The sequence below is a fragment of the Bidens hawaiensis genome, unplaced genomic scaffold (genome assembly GCF_021521415.1).
Source record: "Bidens hawaiensis isolate Kalapana, Puna unplaced genomic scaffold, B.hawaiensis_p1.1 tig00015640_1, whole genome shotgun sequence".
NCBI classification, from domain to species: Eukaryota; Viridiplantae; Streptophyta; class Magnoliopsida; order Asterales; family Asteraceae; genus Bidens; species Bidens hawaiensis.
Genome location: NW_027492399.1, coordinates 1 through 12,984, shown reverse-complemented (window position 1 = coordinate 12,984; position 12,984 = coordinate 1). Strand labels below are relative to the sequence as shown.

At 34.9% G+C, this 12,984-nt stretch overlaps 2 protein-coding genes across 2 annotated transcripts; both read right to left on the bottom strand.

Moving 5' to 3' along the window:
- Positions 1 to 1,690: 1,690 nt before the first annotated feature.
- Positions 1,691 to 2,116, bottom strand: LOC143549563 (uncharacterized). The gene has a single exon (XM_077040447.1). It carries the CDS (start codon positions 2,114 to 2,116, stop codon positions 1,691 to 1,693), a length of 426 nt encoding a protein of 141 aa, XP_076896562.1.
- Positions 2,117 to 6,229: 4,113 nt separating this feature from the next.
- LOC143549516 (E3 ubiquitin-protein ligase RGLG2-like) lies at positions 6,230 to 10,758 on the bottom strand. The gene is made up of 11 exons (XM_077040415.1): positions 10,442 to 10,758; positions 8,549 to 8,633; positions 8,313 to 8,453; positions 7,722 to 7,835; positions 7,529 to 7,626; positions 7,378 to 7,457; positions 7,179 to 7,284; positions 6,938 to 7,065; positions 6,623 to 6,845; positions 6,471 to 6,527; positions 6,230 to 6,341 (listed from the first exon to the last, which is right to left on the bottom strand). Exons 1-11 carry the CDS (start codon positions 10,700 to 10,702, stop codon positions 6,261 to 6,263), a joined length of 1,374 nt encoding a protein of 457 aa, XP_076896530.1. The 5' UTR covers positions 10,703 to 10,758; the 3' UTR covers positions 6,230 to 6,260.
- Positions 10,759 to 12,984: the final 2,226 nt, after the last annotated feature.

The window sequence follows — 12,984 nt, the reverse complement described above, 5'->3', positions numbered from 1 at the left end:
GAACCTTTGAAGAACTCCTCAAGACTCTTTAGGACCCAAATGATTTTCGCACGTATTCACTTGCCAGCACTCTTGCACCATGGTCCTATTAAAGCACAACATAAACATCGAGGTGGTCCAATTTTTTTTTTTTTAATAAACTTAAAGAGCCAACGGCTCTATTTGTAAGCCCCAACGGTCATGCACGCATTCCCAAGCTCAAACAACGCCTATTCCCAGCCGCTACTGGCCTTGCGCCTGCCTCTTTTTCCGCGCTCGCGCCCCTCTCGCGCCCCTCTCGGTGGTGTGGTGCTCGCGCCCCGGGGCGCGAACGGATGGGCTCACGCGCCCCTGTCGCGCTCCACACCCCTCAGCCTCACAATATAGTAAAGTAGCCTTTAAAGTCTATTTACAGCCATGTGCTACTAGAGTCTAGAAGTAATAATGATTTTCTTTCTTAACAAAAAATTTTTGGGGAAATTCAAAGAATATCCATTCTGTGGGGGTCAACTTTTGCCCATAATTTACAAAGAATTCGTTAAATGTCCATCCAACTTTAATCGTCACGTCTAGATGTTTGAAGTCAATGAGTAGTTTCATAAAATAACAAAAGACTGATGCATGACATCTAAACTGGTCAGAATTAGTATTTTAGGATAAAAAAATTGCCGAGATGAGTATTTTGTAGATCAAAATGTAAGAGGCGAGAGTATTTTGAAGAACAAAGCTATCGAGACGGGTATTTTTATTTTGGGTAGCTTTTTAAAATTTTTGAATATTATATTATTATAATTAATTTTACCCGTAACTAGTTTTTCTTTTATAACTTTTAAAATATAAACTTTTACAAATTGTATTCAAAATCGACCAGCTTTGGTGCCACACATTAGTATTTTACTACTCGCTCTAATTATCTGGGTGTGACGAGTTGATTTGAGTAGATATTTGGAAAATTTTTTGTAAGTTGTGGGCAAAAACTGAAACCCACTTCTGAAAATGAGTATTCTCATAATTTTTCCAAAATATTTTCACCTAGATTTACATGTAGGAATTTTCATTATTTTTAAAAAGACAAACATCATACCACTAAACCATCACTAAACCATCGTAACATCCATCCATCGTATCATAGTTAAGTAATGATTGAGCATAACCATTAAACCCATAATTAGGGGTGTAAACGAGCCGAGCCCGAGCTCAAGCTCGGCTTGTTTTGAGATCTATTTTCAAAGCTCGAGCTCGGCTTGGGTCGACTCGTTTATTATTTATCAATTATTTTTTATATAATTATAATAATTTTTTATATATTTTTCTGTTATAATTTTATGTATAAAATAATATATATATTATTTAGTTGTTTTTATTTATTTTTTATAACATTTTATATATTAATTAATAATTATTAAATATATATTTCAAAAAATTAAATAAATGATAGGCTCGTTTAGGCTCGAAAAGTGAGGCTCGGGCTCAGGCTCTTTTAATAAACAAGCTTACTTTTAGGCTCGGGCTTGATTAAGCTCGACTCGATCGAGCTTTTTAACGAGCCGATCTCAAATAGCTTACGAGCAGCTCGGGTCACCCCTAATCATAATTTTCACCTTTAGTTAACACTCAATTGATGCATACAATTCAATAATATATAAACTTATTACATTAATTAAAATTAAAGTACAAGTAAAGTAAAGAGTAGTAGTTAATTAATCACCAATTAAGAAACCCTAGGAGAAGAACAAGACCCATGCAACTCATTTTCTATCCTCTTAACATTAACATTAACATTAGCCTTAATCGCATAAGGCGATGAAGAAGCCTTCAAAGGACTCGGATTCACCTGCATGAACAAATAATTACCCGCAAACAAATCGCCAAAATGCGATTGACTGTCCTTTAGCCTCTTCACCACCTTAGCCATTGACACCATCACCAACCGCGCTCGTCGCCTCAAGAACATCTTTAAACTCGGTATCTTTATCTTTAATTTTCTCCTCATTTTCACTCTTTGCAATCTTGAGGGCCTCCGGATAATTCTTGATTTTACGTGATCGATGGCGCGTTTAATCTCTTCATCGAAGTTGTATTCGTTATCGGCTTCGTTGCGAAGCCGGTGGTAGGAGAATCCGGTGGGTGGTGGCATGATTGTAGAGAGTGTGTGTGATTAAAGGGTTGTTAGTGTTGGGTTATGAAGGCCTTTGGGCCGGTTTTATTAGGAGGCCCGGTTTTGGCTCCTAATTATGTTTAACCCTAATCTTGTTTATTATATATATCCCATCATGTAATTGTAATCTTGGTTCTGAGCTAATAAGAAAACCTAGTTGCAGCCCGTGGACGTAGGTCCCCTCGCGGGGACCGAACCACGTTAAATTCTTGTGTCGTTTATATTTTCGTTTATGTGTGTTTATCGTTGTGCATGTGTGTGCTGTTTCGCTTCCGCGCGCCGCTTTGTTCCTAACAAGTGGCATCAGAGCTTTGGCTCGTTGTTTACACACGGTTTTGCACGGGTATCGATCGAAAAAAAAAAAAAAGGTAGAAGAGGCTGGTTTGAGAAGGGCTGCTACAGTGCCGCCGCTACAGTGCCGCGGTGAACAGTATCCGGCATGAACAGTGTTTCCGGCCGTGAACAGTGATTCCGGCGGTGAACAGTATTGTCAGAGATCTTCGTTTTTCTGGTTAACAGGGCTGTTCGGGGCTGTTTTTCAGGGCTGTTTGGGACGGTTTTCCGGGTGATTTTGCAATTAGAATTCCTGTTTTGGACTTCTTGGAGTTGCAGGTTTCACTCGGGCGTTGCAGGTGAAGCACCGGGTCGGGTGTTTCGGGTTTTAGGGTTTTTCTTTGGAGGTTGCTCGGCTTCAGGGAACCGGGTTTTGTGAAGACCATTTAGGTTCGGGTTCAGATTTGTTTGCAAGAGATTAGTCTGAGTACTGGTGATGGATAAACTTGGAGAAAATGGAACCAGCGGGTGTGCTGGTGACGGCATAAGTGAAAAAAAAAAAATGAGGTTAGTGGCAAGTCATGTTAACTATTGCTCGTTTGGATGATCTTTCGGTTAGGGTTTGAGTTAACTGATCGTGTGTACGGTCATAGAACCCTTGGTACCGCTTGATTTCATGAAAGTTCTACTGTTGTTATAACTGTTTGCCTGTTAGCTGGTTCGAAACTGTGATTATTACTTCTTGTTCGTTTGGAATTGTGAAGTTATATCTTGTTTGGTGGTGATCAGTGGTACACCATTTGAGAGGTTCATAATCTCGTGTTGGGTAAAGTTATTTGCCGGGATAGTACGAGTGGGGTTCATCTCATGGAGTGTTGGTGTGGCATGGGTTGGGATAACAGGAACAGTGGGAGCTGGGCATAGTCGACTTGGTAGGTTGCGTAGAGGTGAGACATTTTAAGAGTCGATGTCGAAAGGTTTGGAATTCTGCTTTTGAGAATGTATCTGGGGTTGATGCATTGAGACTCAGTGAAGGCGGTGAAGACTCTTGGGTTCAAGATTCTAGTTTGCTTTATTTCTTGTTACTCACTTCAATGAAGCATTTGTTGAATCTTTTAGTTAAAGACTTTTGGAAGATACGGTCTCTGTATCGTCGGAAGAAGTGAACCAACTTCCGAGTTATAAGGTCTTGGCTCGCTGAATCGGGTAGAGCTAAGGGGTTTCAGTTTGCAGACATGAAGCCTGGAGCCACAGTGATGTTAGCTTGAGCGTATTCGGAGGTCTGAACATGTTCGGGGTTTTGGTAACAGTGGGAGCACGCGGTGTGTTCTAGGTTTGTTTCCAAAGGGACGTTGAGTTCGGAAGACTGGGAAATCCGAATGTGAAAATCTCTCCTGGTATAGTCTGCTGATTTTTGGAGAGTGATTATCCTCTGGAAGTCTTTGGAGCCGGTAGTGTGAGTAAGTGAGGGCCGGTTAAGATTGAGGATGAGCCATTGGCGGGTTTTGTCATGGCTGGGTCTGTGATGACCGGATTGGAGCTCTCGGGAGCTTCAATGGGCCTTTCAGGTAACTGATGGGAAGGGGCGCTGCAACTGGTGTGGATTGGTAGAAATCTTAGTTTGTTCCTAGAGAACTGGAGGCTTGGAGAACTTCTTTTGTTGAAGTTTTAGCTTGTTCTTGGAACTGGAGGCTTGGTTGATTTCTATTACTGAAGATTACTAGAGTTACTGGATGAATGAGATTGTTATATTTACTTGGATGGCAGGCTGGAATTTATCGCAAGGCCTTCAAGTGGGAGATTGTTGGGTTATGAAGGCCTTTGGGCCGGTTTTATTAGGAGGCCCGGTTTTGGCTCCTAATTATGTTTAACCCTAATCTTGTTTATTATATATATCCCATCATGTAATTGTAATCTTGGTTCTGAGCTAATAAGAAAACCTAGTTGCAGCCCGTGGACGTAGGTCCCCTCGCGGGGACCGAACCACGTTAAATTCTTGTGTCGTTTATATTTTCGTTTATGTGTGTTTATCGTTGTGCATGTGTGTGCTGTTTCGCTTCCGCGCGCCGCTTTGTTCCTAACAGTTAGTTAGGTGGTGTTTATATGAAGGTTGAAGCTGGAAAGTGTTGGTAAGCATTAAATGATATAACAAGGTGGTAGATATATGGTGAGGGGTATATGTTAATAATGTCAAATAATTTAGTTTTGATTGATTTATTTATTTATTATCATTACATAATTTATTTTCTTCGGCACCCAGTGTTGTAAAAATTTCGACTAGGCATCGATTAATCCCCGATTAATCATTAATCGTTAGTCTCCACTTCACTGATTAATTTTGGCTAGTCGGGTTAATCAGTCAACTGTCAAATCTAGCTAAAAGCGGTGGTTTCCGGCGAGGTTTTTACAGAAATCAGCGGTTTCCGGCGAAATTCTAGCAAAAACTAGTGGTCCAGCGAGATTCTAGCCAATTTCTGGCAAAAATATGTTTGTGTATGCATAAATCTGAAAATTACATATAAAAATGTGTGCGTGTGTATATATAAAACTGAAAAATATACATTAAAGTCTGATCCAATTAATCCCGATTAATCGCTTGTCCCCACCTCACCCCCTGATTACTGACTAGCGATTTTTACAACACCGGGTACACCGAATTTAATCCTGATGCGGCTTCTATAGATGTTAAAAAGAGGTTTTACACATGCATGACTTTCATTATTGGTGTGTTTTGTGATTTTGTCGCATACTCGCATAAGACGATTTTATGCCTTCATGACTTGGACGAACATCAATTTGTATTATCCGTATAAATATCATGGATTCATGGATGTAAAGTGCGTCATTACAATAAAGAGGGTCGGTTCAAGGGTCATTGTAAACAAGCTACAGCTTTAGGTTCCTACTTGAATAAGACTTTCTTTTTTAAAATATGTAAATGTATATTAGGTATACTTTGAGAGTTAGATACCAAAATACAAAATTAGCATAGTGGTAACACTCAATTTGTGTTTTTGAGGGTCAAGAGTTCAAATCTTATCGTTCCAATTTTAATTTTTCAATGTTTTTTTACATCTCATGGAAATGGATTTCGAAAATATGATTATATGAATCAATTTTTTTCCTTTTAAAAACGGCCTTGAAATATCTTTCGCTTTAGACCTCTAAAAAAATGATTGAGCCTACCCTAACAACGAGTCATACTATCTCACATGACTTATGGATGTATAATCAGCAAGTTAAATGACATGAATATAGTCTTGATTATCAAATATTGTACCACTCATTATCACCAAATAGTCTTGATTTTTCTTTTAAGACATTGACACGTGTATAATAACTTCTAACTAATTATATTATCAAATATATATCCTACTAAAATATGTTATATAAATCTTTAAGTTCTATGTGATAAGCTTACGTGACATCATTTTGTGGAGCATTATCTAAGTCTAATATAAATTGGATAAATACATGACTTAACATCATAACACAAAGACACGTGTGAATATAATATGGTGAGCTAAAAAGTAATCAAACTTTAATTAAGGTCACGCTCACATGGAAGACAATAAATATATAATAATAAACATGAAGTTGACAAATAACCGAATATAAGCTATAAATAGCTGGTAATATCATAACAATTTTTTTTTTAAAAAAACAACAAAACCCTTAAAAAAAGAAAAATACCAAAAAATTTAAAACTCATTTTCATTCACATAATCTTTTCAAAATTAATTAATACTTTCAATACCAAAGCATGATCTAAACATATTTTTTGTACCAAAGAATGTAAAAAAATCATATTCATACCAAAAAAAATAAATAATAAAGAATAAATCAATGCTTAGTAAAGCTTTATTCTAGTTTGGATCGAACTCCTGCAAATCGGGCATAACTCTAACGTTTCGCCACACTCGTAACATGTCTGCAAAGTACCGGAAAAAAAAAGAAAAAAAAAACTTAACAACCGAATGCGTGAAATAATAAAATTTATTTGAAGTAAAATATGAACAAATAATAATAATAATAATAATAATAATAATAATAACAATACCTGATGTCCACAACCAAAGGCCATGTTTTTTAAGTTAATAAGGCAAATTGGACATAGCTGCATAACAAAATATAAATAAATTAAATACATATTTATAAATAAACAAGTTAAATTAATTATCTCTAATTTAAATCTAGGATCAGCACTCATACCTGGTTATCATATGTAGATTTTGAAACTGCTGCTGATGAGTGATCTGGACTAGTTTGACTTTGACTTTGACCATAAACAGAATGAACAGGACTGGGATAACCATAATAAGATTGTTCACCCTTTTGAAAGCTCATAGAATGTGACGGTTTCGGGCTGCTATAAGACGATCCACGAATTGGAGGAGGAAGCGCGACTCTTTTTGGCGAAATACCTCTTCGGCTACTGCAAAATGAAAATATAAAAAACGACATAATGTAAAGAACAAAGTCACGAATCGGCCAAAATAATAAACGAGTGCCACGTTACTCACGTACCCTAGTAAATTAAGTTCAATTGTTGCTTTATATTGTGGAGGGATTTCCATTAATGCCGATAGCGCAAATTCTGTCTCTTTTCGAATCGACGCTACATTCTTCGACATTATTTCTGTGAAATTCACAAACTAATAATAACAAAAAACAAAATAACGTCAGAATTATGCACATTTGTCACATATTAAAACTTACAGGTAATAATTTCTGGTTGTGTTATTTTAATACATATATTATTATTTACCTGGAAATTATCAAAGTCACGATCGGGAATGTTATCGTCAAATTCTTTCATCATGTCCCATGGCCCGTCTCCAACCCCAACTAACACGATTGAGAGCGGAAGCTTGCTGTAAAAAAATAATATTATTATTTTGATATAAAAGAGTAACACATGATAAATGCTGCAGCCTGCATGACCCAACATTGCAGATAATAATCACCTTGCTTCAACTATGGCATCTACTGTTTTCTGTTCTTGAGGACTTAACTGACCACGTGCAGTATCCACACTTCTTGTTACCTATATAAAAAAATTACATTAGTATAAAAATATCAATTTGATTATTAATGTTAATGACCCAAAAGACCAACCTGCCCATCTGCAATGATTAATAGCACATGATATTGGCCCCCGCTTTGTTCAACGATCGTCATGGCCTGTTCAATGACCGGGCCAAACGATGTCGGTCCTGCAAGATTAATAAATAAATAATTAATCTCAAAATGGAAGTGACAAAATCATAAGTGCTTAAAACTTAAAAGGGTAAGTAGGAAAAAAAAAAACCTGAAAGTTTTAATTGAGGGGCGATTTCTCGGTATCTGCTTAAAACATCTTCAAATCCATTGCAGAATCTATCTTCAGGATAAAAGCTGAATACATCTTGATCATGTGTAGATGCTGCAAATTAAATTTGTGTTTATTGTAGCATTGTTATGCATTTATAGGGGAAGGTTCATGTCCATTATAAACTTAACATGAGAACGTAGGAAATAATACCAATTTATAAAAAAATGAGACGTAAGAAACAATACCAACTACAACACCAATCTACATAAACATGGATTTCTAATAACAAAGAAAAAATCCTAAAAATTACAACAAAAGAATCAAAATCAAGAACAAAATATATAACAGCAAAAGAAAAAATCTAATAATAACAACAAAATATAAATCCGCAAATACTTATAACGTCTCATAATCGAAAAATAGCAAATACGGACAAAAAATAACAGCAAACACCTATAAAAATAAACCTAATAATAACAACAAATTGGTTCTCACTGTTTTCATGTTAAGAATAAAATGTATTTGATCTTGTTTCTGTATTTATATACATGTGTAAGAATATGAATACAATGGTTTAAAGAATTATACCGTCTCCAAATCCGTAACATGGAATTAAATTATCTTCATCAAAGGCTGCTAATGTTTTCCCAATGATGGATATGGCTTGTTCGTAGGGATTAAAACCGTCTCCTATATGATGCAAGCTTTTTCTGTAGAAGGATCTTGAACCTGTTTACATGATCCAATGATAGACATGTGTTACGTGATCGATGTTAAACATGATTAAATTTCAAGAAAATAAGCATTTGGGATAACAAAGTTACCTGTCCATTCATTGCTCTTAGTGAAATCAATGCCAACAATGAGGTTAGAAGACTCAAGCCCTGCGCGTGCGAGAGCCTCGGTGACCTGCAGGTAATGAATTTTGAGAATGTTTCACATTGGTTTATGAGGAAGATGTAAACAATGTTCGTTCATTTAACTTTAACTGAACAAAGAATGGATACGAGCAACTAAACAAACATGTTTTTCTTGTTAATAGGATAAATGAATAGTTTGATAACATAAATGAACAAGCAATGAAGCACAAATAATTAAACCAACCGAGTTTTCTTGTTCATTTGTTGATGGTATAAACGAACAATTCACGAACGCAAATGAACAAACGATGGAGCACAAAGAATTAAACCAGCAGAGTTTTCTTGTTCGTTTATGTTTGCTTGTTAATAGTATAAATAAACAGTTCGTGAACTTAAACAAACGAACATAACTTAGCACGTTCAATCTGTTGGACCTAAAACGTTAATAAAACTAGACCAAATTGTAATGAGGAATGAGTGATATATGAATTTTGTTAAAAAAAACTAAATTGTAATTGGCCTAAAAGATTTGAATGAAAATATATAAGCGAACGTAAACTAACTAACATAAAAGAATGTAAGTTAACAAACATTCACGAACAAAAAAAAAACTAAATTGTAATTGGCCAAAAAGATTTGAATGAATATATAAACCAACGTAAACTAACAAACATAAAAGAACGTGAATTAACAAACATTCACGAACATATGAATGAACGAACACATGGTACAGTACACGTGTTCTTTCTTCTTTTTTTCTTTGAAAGGCCAAAATTTAAAACATAAAAGGACCCTTGCAAGCCGCAAGAATCCCAAAGTACAAAAAAGAGAAAATACAACCGACAGACAACATAACTTACAATGTAAATTAACAAAATTAAACACATGCGTGTATTCAAGTTCCTTCGTTTAACTAAATGTTTAATTAAATGAATAAAAAACTGTGTTAATGTTCGTTCTTTTAATTATTAAACAAATGAACTTCCAACTGAACGCTTCACAAAGCAGTTGGGTTCGTTTGTATGCAAGAATGTATTGATAAATTAACATGGTTATAGCTTAATAAAAACCCCTAAAAAAATCAAAAAAATAAAAATAAATCATAACTCAAAATATAAATCGAAAACAAAAAATGTAAAAAAACAAAAATGTTTCCCCCGTTGTCCTCGTTCAACAAAAAAAACAACCTGAAACCCGTTTTGAAAGGCCAAAATTATATAGAAAATACATGTGTTCTTTTTTTTTCTTTTGAAAGGCCAAAATTATATAGAAAACGAAAGTACCCTTGCAAGCCACAAGAAGCCCAAATTACCAAAAAAAAAAAGAAAATACAACCAACAGACAACACAACTTACAACGTAAATTAACAAAATTAAGCACATGTATATATTCATCTTCCTTCGTTTAACTAAATGTTTAACTAAATGAATAAAAAAGTAAAAAACTGTGTTCATGTTTGTTTTTTTAATTATTAAACAAACGAACTTCCAAAAGAACGATTTACGAAGCAGTTGGGTTCATTTGCATGCAAGAATCTATTAATAAATTAACAACGCTTAATAAAAACCCCTAAGAAAATTCAAAAAATAAAAATAAAAAAAATCATAACTCAAAATATAAATCGAAAACAAAAAAAATATAAAAAAAACAAAAATGTTTCCTCTGTTGTCCTCATTCTACAAAAAAAAAAATGACCCGAAACCCGTTTTGACCCATTCCGACTTGGTCCCGTTTTGACCTGGACCCGTTCCAACCCTAACCTGTTCCGACCTGAACCATAACAACCCTGTTTTTAATTCGTTTCGACCCAACCCATTTGCCACCCCTAGTTATAGGTGATGTAAACAAACTAATTACCTGTTCTAAAGAAGTGTAACTATCTGCATTGTTTGAATATCTTTTATCCAACTTCTTCTGTGGTCTATAATTAGGCTGTGATCCATATGCATTATTATTAACCGTATACGCATGGTCTTGGCCTATATAGTAATTCTGATCTTGTGGTGCTGGAAACGAATACGACGGTTGAAAACTCGGATGCTGATTACCGGACGTGGATTGAAACGACGACGAATGTCTGTATCTCGAGCCTTCTTCTCTTGAACTCTTGCCTCCCATCGATATATATATATGTATATATTTTATTCTTCTTCGTTCACAAACAATTTGTAACAAAATCTCAAATCTGAAAGGTTAATACGTTATTTATAGTGAATATTGGATCAGAGATCAAATGTGAATTGGCTGCATGAATGGTATGTATGTATAAGGATCGGTGGAAGCTTCAGGGATGGATCTTTGATGAATTAATTACGTATAATAATAATAAGTCAGCACTATAAATAATAAATAATATGGGGCGAGATCATATACAAATAAAATTAGCAAACAAAACATATAAATACCTAGCATAGTAATTACTGTTTTTAACCAGGGCCGGCTCCAAGAAAACAAAAAAAAATTTAGGGTCGAAGACGAAAATTTTTTTGGGTCTTAAGTGAAAGGGGTATTTTGTTGGGTTTAAACACTTTAAGTTTGATATGGGTTTAGTTGGTTATAATTTAGGTTGTGTAAAAGATTTTTGTATAAAAATAGGATTAAACATGTATCAAATGATAGTAGAGCCCATAACCTTTTGGTTGGAAGTAATGCCCGACCAAACTAGTAGTTATGTAATTGAGTTTAAACACTAAATATACATATTGTTTTAATAAAAATACATATAATTTTAAAAAAAAATTGGGCCTAGCGGAGTGTCGGGCCTGTGGTCGTCGACCACCCCGCCGCACCTTATGGCCAGCCATGTAAGAGGGTTCTTCAGTGGAGACTCAAGTTCGAATCTCACTTATGTCACTTTTGAGCGGATATTAGGCCTTGTGCAAAGGTTGTTTGTTCAAACCCTGAGCCTACTCGGGTTTTCATCTCACCGTGTGTTACACCAGAGAGTTATGCTTTTGTGGTAGCACAACGATTGTCAAGTGGCAGTTGGCGGTATGGTTTCCCGGGAGAATGCTCAAGCCAAACTCTGAAGCCAGTGTAGACCCTATTAAAACATATAGTCTGGTTAAAGTGGGGCATCGAAGCTGTTCAAATTTGAAGAGTGAAATAGCCAAAATACAAGCTTTCTAGAAAGAATTGAATGAAGTAATTTGTAGCTATCCAGATGTGAACTAGAAGAAGGGGTCAACACACGGCATTGAAACACACGGCATTGAAACACACATCTACAAATTTATTTGCGACACCTAGAAGAAACGTATATCTATATTATTATAATTATTATTATTATATTTGTGGTCAAACTACATGAGCGTGTTTCCATTCCATTAGCCAAAACAAACAAAGGCTGGCGTTATTGGACGTTTTGCCTCAACAATAAGTTTCGCGATCTCCGTCTCATCGATTGTTCACATTGACACTTCGCCGTCCGCAGGCCGGCGTCTGCCGGATTTTGTTCGTATTTTAGTACTTCTTAATTTTTTCATTTAAAATGACGGTAATGAACCAAACAAGGCCTTGTTAATTATAGAATTTTTTATTAACCTTTACAAAAAGACGCATATTAACGAACATAGATGCAGGTAAACGAATACATTACCAAACACTTATGAACATGGTTAAACGAATATGATTTTTGTTCTTGTTCGTTCATTTAACTAACCGAACAAAATTTCTTGCTCATGTTTCTTTGTTTATTAAACGAATTTCACACGTAAAGTTTGGTTCATTTACGGCTCTACGAAAGAACATTTTAAACCTAATTTATTTAAAGCTGCAACTTATAATTTAGAGTTAATCACACTAATAATCCTTGGACCAATTTTGTAATTCGGTCACTTTTTTTAATATGTTTATAGATTCTGCAAGGATTGATTGTTATATTGCAATGTGTTCGGTCTCTTAGAGCATTTACAACTCATTCTCTATTTCCATTTTCATTCTTAAAATTTTTTTTAAAAAATCACATTAAAACATAACTCTATATGATATTTCATCTCTATGTCATATCCTCGTGATTTAAAGAAACCATACTAATCCCACAAATTTAAGGGTTCACCGTCCATTTTCCGAATTCACATCATCTAATTCAATGTTGACTCATATAAATATTATCTAAATTATATGAAAATAATAATGATAATAATAATAATAATAATAATAATGTAAAGTTGTAAGTTTATACGTAATTTTGTACCTTAAATTGTTACATATACCACTTTAATTAACTTAATCAAAACTCTTATTATCGAGAAAAAGATTGTTTGGCATGCATCTATAAACATGTCAAAGTCATAAATAGTGGTTGAAACTAGAAAGAATCAATATTTTCAACTTTATTATTTTCATACTTCTCTTTTTAAAAGTTCATTTACTATAACTCAAGTCCTCCTACGTAATTA

Coding starts and splice junctions, on each gene's coding strand:
- LOC143549563 (XM_077040447.1), bottom strand. CDS start 2,116: ATGCCACCACCCACCGGATTCTCCTACCACCGGCTTCGCAACGAAGCC.
- LOC143549516 (XM_077040415.1), bottom strand. CDS start 10,702: ATGGGAGGCAAGAGTTCAAGAGAAGAAGGCTCGAGATACAGACATTCG. Junction 7,285..7,377: donor GATGCCATAGTTGAAGCAAG/GTGATTATTATC, acceptor ATTTTTTTACAG/CAAGCTTCCGCTCTCAATCG. Junction 6,846..6,937: donor ATTGAACTTAATTTACTAGG/GTACGTGAGTAA, acceptor TTCATTTTGCAG/TAGCCGAAGAGGTATTTCGC.